This window comes from Mastigoproctus giganteus, chromosome 1 (genome assembly GCF_048544385.1).
Source record: "Mastigoproctus giganteus isolate SK-2022 chromosome 1, ASM4854438v1, whole genome shotgun sequence".
In the NCBI taxonomy this organism is placed as follows: Eukaryota; Metazoa; Arthropoda; class Arachnida; order Uropygi; family Thelyphonidae; genus Mastigoproctus; species Mastigoproctus giganteus.
Window position 1 is genome coordinate 86,706,334 of NC_143575.1, and position 17,834 is coordinate 86,724,167.

Consider the following 17,834-nt stretch of genomic DNA (forward strand, 5'->3'; position numbering starts at 1 on the left):
AATATCATATACTTGGATTTTAGGAAAGCTTTTGATACTGTAGCACATGGAAGACTACTGTACAAGTTGGAGCAGTTTGGAATTAAGGGCAAATTTTTGCTATGGCTAAAGGGAAGATCTGAGTGGGAGAAGACAGAGGGTGGTAATCAATGGATACTGCTCTTCATGGTGATTAATGTTATTAGTGGATTTCCCCAGAGTATGGTGTTGGGCCCATTGTTGTTTTCTGTATTTATCAATGATACTGATGAAGGTATATCAGGGTTAATGTCTAAGTTTACAGACAATATGAAGGTTGGCAGGATTGTTAATGACAGTAATGATAGTACACTACTCCAATAGGACCTGGAAAAATTGAGCAGATGTGCTGACAGGTGGCAACTAAGTTTAATATTGACAAATGTAAAGTACTGTAAATTGGTAGCAGTAACCCCAGATGACGGCCTCCGTAGCCGAGTGGGAGTGCAGTACACACGCTCTTTGAGTAGACGGTGGTTCAAGCCCCTGACTGCTGAATATGGTCGATCTGCCAACCCGCACTGGACCAGCGTGGCAGATTATGGTCCATTTCCCTCAGCATGAAAAGTTGAGGAGGCTTCCATCCTGAAGTGGGTTGATAATGGCTGCACTTTTTTTACCCCAGAGTAACATATAAACTGTGTGGTACTATACTCGGGGTGATAGAGAATGAAATGGTCAGATATTAAGTTTACTGAGCAGTGCAGACAGTCTGCAAGAGTAGCTCATGGTGCCTTGCCAATGATATACAGGAATTTTTCTAGCAGGGATAAGGAGGTAATTATATTCTTGTATAAGGCAATGGTCAGGCCACATCTTGAGTACTGCATATAGGTCTGGAGGCCTCATTTCAGGAAGAATGTAGAGCTGCTGGAATGAGTACAGAGAAGGGTAACAAGATTGGTGAATGGAATAAAGAGTTGCTCTTACAAAGAAAGGCTTTAAGTTCTGCAAATTCCAGTGTCTAGAGACTAGGCACCTGCAAGATGATCTGATTGAGGCGTATAAGGTCTTGAATGGTTTGAGCAAGCTCAATGCTGATGGGATTCTCCCTCTTGTCCAGATTAATCACCTGAGGTGACATAAATTTAAATTGAGGAAAGACAGTTGTAGAATAGATGTGCAGAAATTTGTCTTTAGCCAGCAGGTGGTTGATTGCGGGAACAAACTTCCAACTTTCATTGTAGAAGTTGACAGCTTAAATAAATTCAAGGCCGAACTAAACAAACATTTGGAGTGACTGGATGGGTGAAATGGGAAGATTTTTATTTTTATTTTGGTTGATGCTGTATAAGTTTTCTTTCTTGCATCGTATGCCTCTACAAATGCTAATTCTAATGCAAACTGTTGGGAAAGTCAGATTGGAGAAAGCCACATTTCAAAGAAACACAGAAGGGGTTTGTTTGGAATGTGGCTCTCTCCAAGTTAATTTTTTTTAAACCCAGTAAAAAAGTTCAGTGATTTGTAGAGTTGAGAGAATGATCATGGCAACAGATGAATTTGAAAGAATGGAGTAAGAGATTTTAAGCCAGATGGGATCAAAAAAGAGGAGATTCCAGATTAGGTAGTCTCTGACAACGAACATCAAAGTGGACATATTCACAAGCACAACCTCTGAAGCAAAAGAAATCACAGAGTGAATAATAGGGCAACTGAGATGAATGGTGGTTAAGAAAACCAATAACTGAGATTCTCTCAGAAACAGTAAGTGGGGTTATGCAAATTGTAGGTGGAGGTTTGTTCTATCAATTTTTTTATTCACAATACACTGACTGGATAAGGTAAAAGTAGTAGGGGGATATATTATGGAACAAACTTCTGGTGTACACACAGCAAAGATATACTTGGCTCCTTGATGACAGTGTTTCCCACATACCCACTATATGGATTCCCTCCAGTTACTATCTGGAAGCATAGAGGTAGAAAGATTATACAAAAGGTGATCTTGATACCAAATAGAGAGTTAGCAATAGGTTTGTTCTTGCAAACTATCTATCGGCTGGCCTATATAAACTGTTTTGCCTTTGACTAACATTTGTTATGTTTAATGCATAAAATAATAATGCAGTATAAAGCATAAAATGAATACACAGTGATGTACACAATAATAAATTGAAAGCAAAATGATGGTTTACACTGATCTCCCTCAGTGAAATTTTGGAATGCAAAGTCAAAAATAAACACAATGCAGGCAGTCTATCATTTTTCACTGAAATTTTTTTCCTGGTCAAAGTAAGGCTCTGTTTTACAATTACCTTAAAATAGAGTTTTTATTATTTTTTTAAATATTTTTTATTTATTTGTAACCCAAGTACTGATTTTCACATACCACCCTGCACAACATACTTATAACATTGCACAGTATCATAAGTTTGAATTTTTTTTTTTTTTTTTTTCCTGATTTGCAATGTTATGATTAGTTTTAAAATAAATTATGATCACACATTGCAATAGGTTATTTTCTGAAACACTTAAAAAACCTTATTTTGGTAACAGATGCACACACAAAATCTTCTATAACTACAGCTAAACTATAATTTTACTAGCAGCACATCAAACTGTTTTTCACTGACTTAATAAATCAGGTACCTACATACTTTTATGCTTTCATGCCCTCTTCATCACTCTGTCAGCTGTGACTGGAAAGAGTTCAAGTAGTGAGTATGTGGTGGTGGTGGGGGCACTGCTGACACCACATTACATTAAGGAGTCGTGTACATCATGCTATGTGTAGCATAACAAACCCTCTTTAGCCTATCTTTAACATATATAAAAAGTTCATCACTTTATATAACATCCTCCCTTAACTTTTATATAATGTATCATTTGGCTGATGCTACATAAGCTCATACGCTTGTTTTCTTGCATCACTTGCCACAATTACTATTACTATGAACACTGCAATCACAATATTGCAATATCATATTACATGATATTACAGTCATTATGATGCTTATCTGTTCACTGAAAATAACAGCTTTAAAAATAAAATTACATGATATGTATTTGATAAATTAACAATTACTTATTACAGAAATTTTAAGATACTCTCAACAGCATTTAAATATCCTTTTTTAATACAAATATGTATCAAAGAGATATGTTCAAAGTATTGATATATTTCTATAAAATAATACTGATTGATATATTGGTATTAGTCAGGAATGTATGAAACAATGAATAAATACTTTTTGTTATAAACATTTAAAGTCATTCTCAATGGCATTTAAATCTCCTTTACTTATAACAAATATTTATTATACTATTATGCTGAAAAATATGGTATATATATATATATATATATATATATATATATATATATAAAATAATGCTAATTGGTACACTTTGTACACATGAATGCTTTTTAAATATTAATTTTTCTTGTTATGGTTTAGTTTCCCAATATTAGAGTGAAATATAGTATATATAATACTAATATAGTATATATAAGTATTTATAATACTAATTGGTATGTATAGATAGGTAAACAATTTAACACAGAAATTTCACACTATTTTCACAGATACTGAAATATCTTTTACTTTTACAAATATGTTATATTTTGGTCAGATACAAATACCCTGATTCATTTTGAAATTACACAGGGCCTAAACACGCATGACAATACTGATATTATTAACCTTTTCATGTGTTAGTTTTTTAAGCACTATGTGAGCTCTGAGGAGTGAGTTTCTTTTTTAAATTTTTTTAGAAAATTTTTGAAATTTTATAAAAATGAAAACTTTGTACACATGAATGCTTTTTAAATATTAATTTTTCTTGTTATGGCTTAGTTTCCCAATATTAGAGTGAAATTTTTTCGAAAATCAAATCAGAATAAAAAAACAAATTGCAAAATAATTTTTAAAAAATCACAGAAGGATGTGAAAAAATTCTCAAAAACTTGTTATTTCTTTTTCTGAAGTAAAACTATCATCTACATCTATTTATGCATTACTTGATTCAATTTTCAACTTCCAATCCAAATACCAAAAAATCTCAGTTTTTGTAAGCCAAAATCAGACAACAGTGGCACTATCTCCTGGTAAAAAAAAAGAAGAGATGCTAACACAAAATAAATCTATTTTGTGTTAGCATCCATTATAAACTGTGTAATTTACAATTAGAAATGCAGGTAAGGAATGGCAGCAGTTACTAGAATATTTGTAATGTCCTTTGAAGGGTTATTTGAAATTACTTTTAAAACATATATATATATATATTGTACTCTCAGGGCCTATGCACATAAAACAAAATATATACATACACACTGCAAAATAGGTTTAAAACATTTTGCCATCCTTGACTGCCATAAGTCAAAGAGAAAACCCCCAGCAATTGACAGCTTCAACAAGTCAACATATTAATTCACAAAGTTATTAATTGGTTTAAAATCATAAAATTATGTATCTGAAGAAGTTGGCTCCATCAATGGATCTCAACCCAACAAAAAAAAATTTATTCAACTATTGATCGTAAGCTGTCAAAATCACGATCTAAGTAGTTCAAGTCCTTGGATTCAAGGATTTTGAGAAGAGGTTTAAGTTTTTATGGAAAATCTACACAAATCTTTCTAAATTTGTTTTGGTTTCCCATAAAAACTTCAGTCAATTCTTTGCCAAAGAGAAGTTGTGATGTTATCAGTGTTATAAAGGTAAAAGTAGTTATTATTAATTTTTTTTTTGGAACATATATGAAAAATTTTTCTGTAAGTGAGAACATGGATATCATACACAATTAAACTAAACAGATGGGTATTTAAATATATAATAATCATCTGATTAATTCACTTTTTATATATTTTCCTACAACATAAAGCTGAAAGATACTTTCTACTGCATATTTTTGTATAATAAAAGGCTTCAGAGACAGAGCAGCCAGAAGGGTTTGCATTAATTTTTTTTTGCTTGAGACATATGACCAAAGCAGCCAGAAGGGTCTGCATTATTTTTTTTTATGTTCATTTATAGCATTACTTCTTAAACTACAATACAAGTATAAAATCATTTATAATTTTCACTTAAAGCTATTGTAGTTAACTTGAAATATAACCAGTATTTTGCATATTACACATTTTTACAATATATTGCTTTAAATAGTTATGTGGCATATAAAAACAGCCTTCTTCTTCTGCTCTGTTTTTTTCCCTCCTTTACTATTAAATGAAAAATAGTGCAGAGACTTACTTCTCCTAACCCATAATTTGCAGTGATACTGATATGGCCTGGATTTCCAGTCAGAGGATCACAAGTAAACATAACTCCAGCAATTTCAGATGGAATCATTTCTTGAATGACTACTCCCATTCCAGCATTTAATTGCTGCCCATATCGCCTGGGAAAATAAAAATTATTCTTAGAAACATGACTGCCAAATTCGTATTTATAATAAGCAATTAAAATTACATTGTTCTTGAACAGTTTAATTACACATTCTTCACTGTACATAACTAAAAAGGATTTAGTTTTGTATGGTATAATTATTACCTTTAAATGCTTTATCATTGGTAATTCAGTTGAGTTATTTACATATAATGAATATATTCTTCAGTACTTTTTGAATCTGACCCAACGAGTACTGGTTAAATTAAACAACATATCATGATAGTAATAGAAACTAATATATCCTGAATAATTATGGCGTAAGCAGTGTTGCATTCCTTAGCACACAGTAGCCTTGTATATGTGTGTTGTTGAATGAATTTTTATTTGCTTATTAATTTTTATAAACTTTGTTACCTCCTGAAATGACACTAATGTGCTGGAATATGAACTTTTCAGTTCTGGTAAATTTGGGGCTATTTCCATTATGACATCATGGTTAGCTACCATATGGAAATGCTGATATGACTATAGAACAAGAACAAAGCATCACATCTAATCACCATTATCACCAATGCCACAGTTGTGAAACCACATAAACCACAAAACAACTACCATGGTACCTCCATTGGAAATATAAGGAAATTGAAATGGTCACTTTCTGTGAGGAAATGTACCTTGTCTGAAGATGAAACATAGCACAGTGTTCTTGCTCTGATTCCAGTAATAATATCAGAATGACATAAAAGAAAATTGGCCAACATTCAAAATCAATTACCATATCAGATATGTTCAGGTCCTTCCAAGGTAAACAACCTAATTACAATTCCCTGTATAAACTTTATTAACCTTCACTTCTTCACACAAAATGTTTGGAGCTTTAAAAATAAACAGATGAGCTCAAATTTACAGCATACCTTTGACAGAGTCTGTTTTAATAAAACTTCTTAAGGATGTAAAGAGCTAATTTTACCTGAATATGCTGGTTACATGCAAATTATGATATCTCTGCTGCCAACATTTATGAAGCCTCAGCTGTGGAATGTTTCCAAAAAACAGTATAATGTCATATATGTGAATTTTACTTTATCCCTTCTTCTGATTTGGAAAACTATACTGAGTTTATTATCTGAGTGAAATTTGAATGTGAAGCTGCATTTGACTTTCTGGAAATACAAACTACAATTCCCATAACAAATGTAACAAAATAACATTTACTGAAAAGTTACCTGCTCCCCTAAATTCATCAACATCCCACTGTCCTTAGAAATAATGCAACTTTTCCATGACTTCAACTCTCAGATGCACCAATCAAAGTGGTCAAATTTTCACAAAATGGCTTGGCTGTATTGTTAAGATGTCAGCCAGCTGATTCTCTAGAATTTCTACTTAGCTGTGGTGGGATACTGAGCTGTTTCAGACATTTAAAAGAATGCAGAAATTATTTAGGAAAGCACAAAGAGAACTTTCCACCCAATATAGCATATCTAGATATAATGCTGACAGGGCTGTGTTGAAGTTAAAAAACAAAAAAGAGAAACCCACAGTTTGAGGACGATTTTGCCTACTGCAATCTAGCTCACCTTGAAAACTGGCTTAAATTCATATGTAGGTTTGACAAAGGTGATCAAGCGTGCCTTTAATTCATTTTGAATTTGATAAAATACCCATCAGAAAAGCTGATGGGTATTTTATCAAATGGGTACTTTAATGATGCACCATGAACTTCTAATGTGGCAAGGTTAGATCTGATTTCCACATTTGTCCTTAAGATGTCCACCTTCTATATACTTGAAGCAATCACTGATATATATATATTCAGCAAAAGTTTGCAGCAGAACTATTTCCTGATGACTGGGCTATGTACAAAATCTTTTCAATCCCCAAATTCAAAATCCATCTCGAATGAAAGGCTGGGGGACCACTGCAATCTCACCATTCATTTTTAAGTTAATGCAAAGAATTTTACTTTCACTATTACCAAGCAGATTTTACCTAAAGATATTACAGTTATTCACTATGGTCACAAAGGCTATTCAAGCATCACCAATCCCCAGGCTTCCAAAGCATTTAATGACCAAGCTCAGTATGATGTCTCATATCTCAACTTTTCTACATTTGATGCTTTGGTCTTCTCAACTGTTAAACTTGCTCCCAAAATACTAAAAATACTACACAATATCAGGAGATTTTTGTCTTTTATCTCTCAGTCAATTTATACTAGAATCTTGATTCTCATTAATGGATCTACCACCTTAATGAGAACTATATCTTCAGAATCCCTCAAAGTGATACTCTGTCTGCCATCTTCTTTTCAGTGCCTATTCCTTCTCCTCTTCAACAAAAAATTCCTATAACATTATATGCTGACAATATAAAAATCTGGTTGTGTCACACAATCAATCACAAGCTACAGAAAATATTATAAAAATTAGCCATTAGCCAGAAAAAATAAAACCATTATTTTTCAAAATTTGGGCTCACGACACTCAGAAGTCAGCACATGTCTCAATTACTAAAAGTTGTAAAAATCTTTCAACTCTTTTCCATCATTACATGGAAATCCAAGTAACTAAGTTAGTGTGCTAAGAGACTAAGGTGTTAAGTTCGACTCAAAGCTACTTTTCAAAACTCACATTATGACTGCTAGAGCTAAGATAATTAGAAGCATCTGGCTGCTAAAGCAGAACCAAGCAGATTTTACTTAGTAGTTTTACAGATATTCACTACGAATGCAAAGACTATCCAACAATCACCAGTCTTCCCCAGACCAGTTTAAACTGGCCTGTCGGAGATTGGTGATGGCTGGATAGCCTTTGCTTTGAACTTTCTCTTTACTTTTAAATTCAATTACATCTATTCTTTCTTTTACAATTAAAACTCTATGCTGTTATGAAGAAACTGTATGAAACCAGTTTAAACTTGTTTGTTGTTGTTTGTTATTTGGTTTTTAGGAGTATTAGCAACTAAGGCCATATTGCTCCGGGATATGCGGTGGTCATTCCCTGACCTTTCCGCATCCTCCGTATTTGGTGGTGATGGGCTCGAACCCCGGTCTGATCAAGAAGCGTGTGCTATGCACTGCTGCTCCTGCCCACCTGGCTATGGAGGCACCCAGTTTAAACAGTTGTCTGGGTCAATTTCTGTGTTGTACACAAGATTATGACTCCCTAAAAAAAAAAAATTAGGTTTATATTGGTGAATGATGCATCCTCTGCTGCCAATCCAGTAGTGCTCATAGTATTCATTCAGATATACCTGCCACCCAAAATGAAAGTGCTCTGCCATTGTTGACCCATTCATGATGGAAAACTACTGGGGATACAGCATTTAAAAAGAACATCTTCCAACAATACAGAAAACATTGTCTGCAAAACAAGTTAACATTCAGTGTTCAAATGCTCAGGCAATTTGTGCATTCCATTCAAGTAGTCTTAGTTTAGTGTTAATGTGTGTGGGGGTAGCATTGTGGGCCACAATGCTGACCCACACATTAACACCAACCTGCACTTGGGCTTGCCTGAAATTTTCAGATTTTTTTTAAACCAAAAATTGCAGACTGTTCATGTAAAGCACCTCTTCAAATGATATCTTGTTAGAATGAGCAGCCATGCCAATGATAAAAATACTAGAAATGCTGGTAAGTCTAACTGAATTGAAACCACAGTAACAATAAGGATATGTACTCACATACAATGCTTCTAGTAGGAAAATACTGAACATAACAAACATTATGCCTAATGTCTAAGCATAGTTTGCTTTTACTAGAAAATAACAGAAATGGCCTAAGTATAATATATAAAGTAGACTCCCGATTTTCCAGGATAGATGGTAAAAAAAATATTCCCGGATAATTGATTTCCCAGTTAATCCAAAAATACAGGAAGTCCTCGACATACGTAAAAGATATGTTCCAGGACTTCCTATGTAAGTCAAGTTTTATGTAACTCAGGAATGACTAATAAAATATTGCTGCTATATCCTGAGAAGAATGAAGAAAAATAGTTATGTATTTTTAATTAGTTCAATTAAAAACTTTATCTGGGGACAGCGGTGAAGTAGCCGGAGTGGCACATAAAAAAAGAAAACAAAAAAGGAAGAAAAAACGCATGTTATTGTACTGTAAAACCTGGTATGTATTTTATAGTCCTGGTTATTATAGTTGAACTTCATTGGTGCCGACCACTTCTCGTATTCTGCCTTTCTTCTTTATGATTGTGTTCATCGTTGCCACTGACAAATCTGAATTCCGCGTAACATTGTTAATGTTTGGCCGTTTTCATACATCCTTATTATTTTAATTTTATGATCCAACTCAACTGCTTTCCTTTTCTTGGTAGATTTACTAGTAGCGCTGTCTCTCTTAGTCAGAACCATGATAACGGTCAAAATGAAATTTTCTGAAAAGAACTTCACAGGCGAAAACTCACTATTATCACTCCACCTGAGCTCACACGTTACTAAAGCACATTTCTGGAAGTCACTGCCATAAAACAATAAAAACAATTTGCACTTTCCAGGTTATTGGGCTTTTCTGTTAGTGCAATTCATTATAAATGGGTAGTAAACTCGATCTTATTGCATTTATGATAATACAGATGGAATTCTGAGTTTTTTCATTATGGTGAAATGTGGCCCCTTCACTTGAAATCTTCAGTCATAAAAAAAATATAAATAACGTAACATAACTCAGGGACTTACTGTATTGAAAAATGTTCAGCAACCTACGTAAAAAGTATTGTGATAGATAAAAAACGAAAAAAACTTAGCACGCACTACAAGTGTGTCCAATACAATGCGTCTGTTTATTTTTTATGATGTCGATTTTAAATCTAATAGCTTTTATTTATTTTTTACGATGTCGTATATGGTTTGGTCACCAACATTATAATGGTTCATTAGAGATTTAACAGATGCACCATTTTCAAACTTTTGAATAATTTCAAGTTTTTGTTAATTGAAAGCACAACTCTTGTGTTTGCCCATTGTTTGCATGATTTCTAAACAATAAAAAAAGTTACTATAAAAAAAAAAAAAAAAAAACTCCGACATCCCTGACATGGATAACGAAACAAAACTTGTCCTTTTGCAGTGCTACGGAACACAACAATTGACGCGACGCACTAAAACAAACTAAACATTTGATTTGGTTTATTTATTTATTTTTTTTTTTTTGAGCAGCGGGGGTTGCAAGATAACAGGTACACTAATCTTCCAATGATGACTTATAACGCTTGTACGTTTTTTTTTTTTTTTTTTTTTTTCAATTTGGAATCTTGAAGTGTCCCGGTTAATCGAGAATCTGCTGTATATATATCAGTACTTACACCGTAAAAATGAAGTAGTAAATTAATTTAAATATATTTAAATTACTTTGGATTAAAGAACTTCATATTTAAGGCATATCCATATACTTTCAAATTTACCTACTCCACATTAGCAATGATGAAAAAATTGGTTTTAACCCAGACATGATCATGTGGGATCTTTAAGACCGAAAGGTTTAAGAGATTTTGCTCTTCTTCTACTCAGTCACAGCTTTTACGCAGCATAAAAGTGTTTTCTGTGATTTTGACATTGAAAATTCCAGAAATATTTGTTAGTTATCGTACAAACAGTAAAACTGCAGGATGAATTTAAGCTTGTTCTTGAAAATTATGTTTATGTGCTGAAACACGTGAAATTAAAATTAGCAGTATCTCTGGCATTCAATTATTGAATGTGCATGCTGTTTATGCTTTATAGCAATGCAGTGATTCATTACACTCTTTGGCTTTGTGTCATGGAAGAGTGGTTGGTGTCCAACTGCACAAGGTTTTTCAATTCACATTCAGTTAAGTGTTTTTTTTTTTTTTAATTATTAATAAACACACATTATAAGCATGGTCCCAATAACAATGTTTGAGATACATAACAAAGATTAAACATAACAATAATTGAAGGAGATTACTTATGCATGGATAATGCACACACATAATTTCTACTACCAAGGTAGTTTTAAGGCATCATTTTAATTATATCTCATATATTTATCAATGATATTGATAAAGGCATATCAGGCTTAATGTCCAAGTTTGCAGATGATACAAAGGTTGGTAGGGTTGTTAATGACACTAAGGACACTATGCTACTGCAACAGGATCTGGAAAAGTTGAGCAGATTGGCTGAGAGGTGGCAAAGTGCTGCATATGCGTAGCAGTAATCACAGAGTAACATACCAACTGTGTGGTACTACACTCAGGGTAGTGAATAAAGACCTAGGGGTAACTGTGCAGTCAGATATGAAGTTTTCTGAGCACTGCAAAAAGGTTTCAAGAGTAGCTTATGGGGTCTTGTCAATGATATTTAGGAATTTTGCTAGCAGGGATAAGGAAGTGATTATCCCCTTGTATAAGCCAATGGTTAGGCCACACCTTGAGTACTGCATACAGGTCTGGAGGTCTCATTTTAGGAATGATGTACAGCTGTTGGAATGAGTACAGGGAAGGGCAACGAGATTAGTGAGTGGAACATAGGGTTGCTGTTATCAAGTAATGCTTAATTTCTGCACACTGCAGAGTCTGGAGACAAAGCACCTGTGTGGTGATCTGATTGAGGTGTATAGGGCTTAGAATGGTTTGAGCAAACTCAATGCTGATGGGATTCCTCCTCTTGCTCTGATTCACACATGAGGGGACATAAATTTAAATTGAGGAATGACAGGTGTAGAGTAGATGTGCAGAAATTTGCCTTTAGCCAGCGGGTGGTTGATTGCTGGAACAAGCTTGCATCTGTTGTTGTGCAAGTTAACAGCTTAAATAAATTCAAAGCTGAACTAACTAGACAAACTTTTGGAGTGAATGGATGGGTGAAATGGGAAGCATTTTTTTTTTTTTTTTTTTTGGCTGATGCTATATAAGCTTGCTTTCTTGTGTCATATACCTCTACTAATGCTAATGCTAATGTAGTTTGTTTGTTTGTTATTTGGTTTTTAAGAGCATTAGCAACTAAGGCCATATTGCTCCGGGATATGCGGTGGTCATTCCCTGACCTTTCCGCATCCTCCGTATTTGTTGGTGACGGGCTCGAACCTCGGCCTAATCCATAAGTGTGTGCTACGCACTGCTGCTCCTGCCCACCTGGCTACGGAGGCGCTTCGCTAATGTAGTAGTGACAACCCAGTTATGAAGTACTTCATTAACATTAGCATTAGTAGAGCCAAATTATGCAAGAAAGCAAGCTTATGCAGCATCAGCCAAAAAAAAAAAAAAAAAAAACCCCCACTTCCACTTCACCCCTCCATTCGTTCGAAATACCAGTCCAGCTGAGCCTTAAATTTATTTAGGCTACCAACTTCCACGACAAATGACGGAAGTCTGTTCCACCAACCAACTACCCGCTGGCTAAAGGCAAATTTGCACATGTCTATCCTACATCTGTCTTTCCTCAATTTGAATTTATGCCCTCTCAGGTGATTATTCTGAGCAAGAGGGAGAATCTCATCAGCATTGAGCATGCTCAAACCATTCAAGGCTTTATACACCTCTATCAGATCACCTCCCTGGTGCCTAGTCTCCGGACACTGTAATTTGCAAAACTTAAGCCTTTCTTCGTAAGAGTACCGCTTTGTTCCATTCACTAATCATGTTGCCCTTCTCTGTACTCATTCCAGCAGCTCTACATCCTTCTTGAAATGAGGCCTCCAGACCTGTATACAGTACTCAAGGTGTGGTCTGACCACTGCCTTACACAAGAGAATAATCACATCCTTATCAATGCTAGAAAAATTCCTGTATATCATTGACAAGACACCATGAGCTACTCTTGCAGCCCGTCTACACTGCTCAGGGAACTTCATATCTGTCTGCACAATTACCCCCAGGTCCTTTTCATTCTCTACCACTGTCAGTGTAGTACCACAGAGTTGATACGTTGCTCTGGGGTTGCTGTTTCCCATATACAGTACTTTACATTTGTCAATGTTAAACTTCATTTACCACCTCTCAGCCCATCTGCTCAACCTTTCCAAATCCTGTTGCAGCAGCATAGTGTCAGTAGTGTCCTTGACAACCCTGACAACCTTTGTATCGCCTGCAAACTTGGACATTAAGCTTGATATACCACCATCAATATCATTTATAAATACAGAAAACAATAATGGACCCAACACTGAACCCTGAGGGATTCCACTAATAACATTAGTCCACGATGAGCAGTGTCCATTGATTACCACTCTCTGTCTTCTCCCCCTCAACCACCCCTTTATCCATAGCAGCAATTTGCCTCCAATGCCACACTGCTCCAATTTGTGCAGCAGTCTTCCATGTGCAACAGTATCAAAAGCCTTTCTAAGATCCAAGTATATAATATCAAAGTTATTCCCTGCATCCAGTTCTTTTGTGACTGCATCATAGTATTCAAACAAATTGGTCGGGCAAGACTTCCCCTTAACAAAACCATGCTGTGTCCGAGCTATAACTGAAGTCTTGTCTAGATGCTCCTGCAGTGCTTCTTTAACCAGTGCCTCCATTAATTTTCCTGGAACAGATGTTAAACTCACAGGTCTATAATTACTTGTGTCGGCCTTTGATCCTCCTTTGTGAATTGGTGTCACATTTGCACATCTCCAGTCTATGGGTACCTCCCCTGAGTCCAAGGAAGCTCTCATAATTATGGCTAAGGGTTTGCTTACTTCCTTTGCTGCCTCCTTTAATATAACTGGATACGTCCCATCCACCCCAGGTGCCTTTCTTGTGTTTATCTTCAACAATTTCTACTCCACTTTACTCTCAGTTATTACAAGATTCTCCAGCTTACTGCCAGAGTTGAATACACCTCTGGCATTCTCCTCGCTGAACAACTCCTCATGTGTGAATGTCGATGGAAAATATTCATTTAGTTTGTTAGCTACCTGAGCAGGATCATCGACAGTTGACCCATCGATATCAAGTGGACCAATCTTATTCATCCCCTTCCTTCTAGAGTTTACATAAGTAAAGAACTCTTTGCTGTTTTTCTTTGCATCCCTTGCCAAAGATTTCTCATAATCTGCCTTCGCCTGCCTAATCTCCTTTATAACTTGGTTACAGATCAACTTGTGTCTATCATAGGCTTCTGTCACATGTTAATTTATATGTATCCCATGCATTTTTCTTCTCTGCCATATGTCTCATTAGTTCATCTGTCATCCATTTAGGCCTAAACCTTGAACAATATTTCTTAGTTGGTATGTAAAGCCTAGTAGCTTCCAAGGTAAGTTCTTTGAATGCTTCCCATTTTGAATTTGCTGTTGGTAACATCATCAGTTGGTCCCACTGTATAGAATTTAAATACTGTCTCAGACTATCATAGTTGCCATTACGAAAGCAATAACCCTTCCCTTTACCCCTGATGGTAGTTACCTCTGTGAGTAAATCCCACTTCAGCACACTGTGATCACTGCCACCTAGTGGTTCCTTTATCTGAAGATTCTTAATGCATGAAGAATCACTACTGATAATCAAATCAAGAGTATTACTCCCTCTAGTTGCCTCCCAAACATGCTGATGTAGAAAACAATCATCCTATAAATCCACAAAAGCCTTGCTAGTGTATGAGTGACCAACCCACAAATTCCAGTTAATATCTGGGAAATTAAAATCCCCCATTATAAAACTCTCTTATTTACTGGCCCACTCTATTTCCCTGTACAGTTTCTTATTATTATACTCATCAGAGTCATTAGGCCTATAGCACACTCCTACTCTCAATTTTGATCTCCCAATGCTTATGTCTCAAACCAAACTGACTCGACACTGCACTGTACAGCGATGTCGACTGGCTTCACTTCCTTGGATTTTATGTGTTTCTTAACTAATAGCATAACCCCTCCTCCCTTCCTATCCTGTCTATCCTTTCTGTAGACGTTGTACTCCCCAAATTCCAGTTCTGCATTCCTTATATCTGTGTAACACCACGTCTCTGATATCCCAACAATATCCGCCTTTGATGCTTTGAGCAATACCTCAAATTCATCAAATTTATTTACCAAACTCCTAGCATTGGTGTACACGCAAGTATACATGCACCTGTTTCTATTCTTAGCTACTCTAACACAACCCATGTGTTTACTTGTACCGCAATGACTCCCAGCAGTCTCTGAAATATCCTGCATCTTGTTTTTCAGGCTTCTGCTCATTCCAATAGAAGCAGTGCAAGAATCACTTTCATCTCTGCCAGTGGCTACTGTTAATCTATTAGTCTTTGCATCCCCCCCCCCCCCAAGCTAGCAGTTTTTCATAAATGGGTTGTGACTATTGCTACAACAGGGTGGCTGCCCAGCCATCAATGAGAAGCCAATATGCTTTGAAATGGTGCCATATGGGTGGTGGTATCCACCAAGAATAAGTAACATTAGTTGTCTCCATAGGTGAAGAGTTACTTATTCAAGGTAGTGCAATACAATGGCAACTTGTGAAGGTATTCACAATATGAGATATAATTAAAAGAATGCATTAAAATTACCTTGGTAGCAGAAATTATGTGTGTGCATTATCCATGCATAAGTGAACTCCTCCATATTCTTAGGCATTTAACCAAGAAATATCTTTTAGATAACAATAATTAACAAAATATAGAATAATCATAAGGTAACAAAAAACAGAATAATCATAAGGTAATAAAGAATAGAATAAATATAAGATAAAAAAACAGAAAAAACATAAATAACAAAAAGCAGAATAATCATAAAATAACAAAAAGCAGAATAATCATAAAATAACAAAAAGCAGAATAATCATAAAATAACAAAAAGCAGAATAATCATAAAATAACAAAAAATATCAGCCAAGTGATATACCTAAGATTTGATATGCCAAAAGACTCACTGATAAAACAGGTTGATTTCTTTATTATAAGAAATCGAAAATACACCTAGTTATAGGTGTATTAGGCTGGTTTTCCTATATATTTTCTATATTTAATTGAAAATGTAAGATTTATTCTAAAAGAATATGTTGGGATATTTAATGAAACTAAGGAGAAACTAAACTAAGAATAACTAAGAATATGTTGGGATATTTAGTGAAACCTAGCATAGCATTTTAGCATTTATTATGAAGAACCTTATGAATAAATTTTAATCCAATTGTTAATTGTCTATGAATAAATGATTATAAGTGATACACTGTTAAATAATAATTAAAGTTAGAACTAATATATTTGTCTATCATTCAATTTTAACAAAAATTTTATATTTGTACGCTTACGAAGAAAGGCTTAAGTTCTGCAAGTTGCAGCATCTGGAGACTAGGCACCTCAAGGTGATCTGATTGAGGTGTATAAGGCCTTGATTTGAGCAGGCTCAATGCTGATGTGATACTTCCACTTACTCAGAACTAAGAACCTGAGGGGGGCATAGATTCAAGTTGAGGATAGACAGTTGTAGATGTGCAGAAGTTTGCCTTTAGCCAACAGGTAGTTGATTGCTGGAACAGATTTCCATGTGTTGTTGTGGAAGTTGATAGCTTATATAAATTTAAGGCTGAACTAGACAAACATTTGGAGTGACCGGATGGGTGAAATGTGAAGGGTTTTTTTTTTTTTTTTTTTTTTTGGCTGATGCTGTATAAGCTTGCTTTCTTGCATCATATGCTCAACTAATGCTAAACTGGAATTCAAAGCAATATGGGAAAGTTTAAGATATCCTAAAATTATTTTATTCAACTGTCCAAGGAATTCAGACTAAGTGTGAAGTTGTCAACGGCCATATCAAGTTCATGTAGAGCATTAATACTAACTGATGGAGGTAAAAAATAAGATAAATAACAGAACACATTTTTTATACTTAATTTTTAAATAAATTCACTTAATATTTTGTAGGGTGCCATAGTTGAGAATAAGCAAGTTTTTATTTCATAAAATTAATACCCCACCACCCCTACTATTACAATCCTTTAGTACCATATCATAATTTAAAGTTTTTTATTCACAGTCAAGTACTGAGTCAGTAAACCATGTTTCTGTAAGAAACAGTATATCATATTCTTCTGTCAATAATATGTTATTCACACTTGATAATAAAACTATTATGCTTTGGCAGTTTGCATGAAACATTGGATTTTACATTTCATGGATAATGCTGAATCAACTTATTGTCACTATTTATTTGCTGAATAATAGCAAAATTAAAGCAACAGTGCTACTGAGGACGTTTATTTTCAAAAACAAATTAAAAATATGTGTTTTTAATATAAAAATGGATTTTTTACAGTTTTGTTCATCGCACATTGAAATTAAAGTTGGTATCAAAAAGTGAACAAGTTTGAATTATTTTTTACTGATTTTTAAAGATATAAATTATTTAACTTTTAACATATTAACCATGCACATGTGTCAGGAGTATAAAAATACTGATGCGACCAGTTATGGGTTAATAGCGTCAAGAGAAAAATATTGTAAATGTTCACTTACCTCTGATACTGAACTGCAACAAAAGAAAACTGAGAACCCCAGCATTTTCTTACAGCATCAAACAGC

General features: G+C 34.7%; 1 protein-coding gene across 1 annotated transcript in view; it reads right to left on the minus strand.

The window, feature by feature from the left end:
* Positions 1-17,834, minus strand: part of LOC150090969 (uncharacterized) — a 206,047-nt gene that overhangs the window by 129,111 nt on the left and 59,102 nt on the right. The window contains exons 7-8 of the mRNA XM_090378931.1: positions 17,769-17,833; positions 5,205-5,352 (exon numbers count right to left, since the gene is read on the minus strand). Of these exons, the coding sequence (XP_090235057.1) occupies positions 5,205-5,352; positions 17,769-17,833 (213 nt within the window). The remainder of the gene's footprint in view (positions 1-5,204; positions 5,353-17,768; position 17,834) is intronic.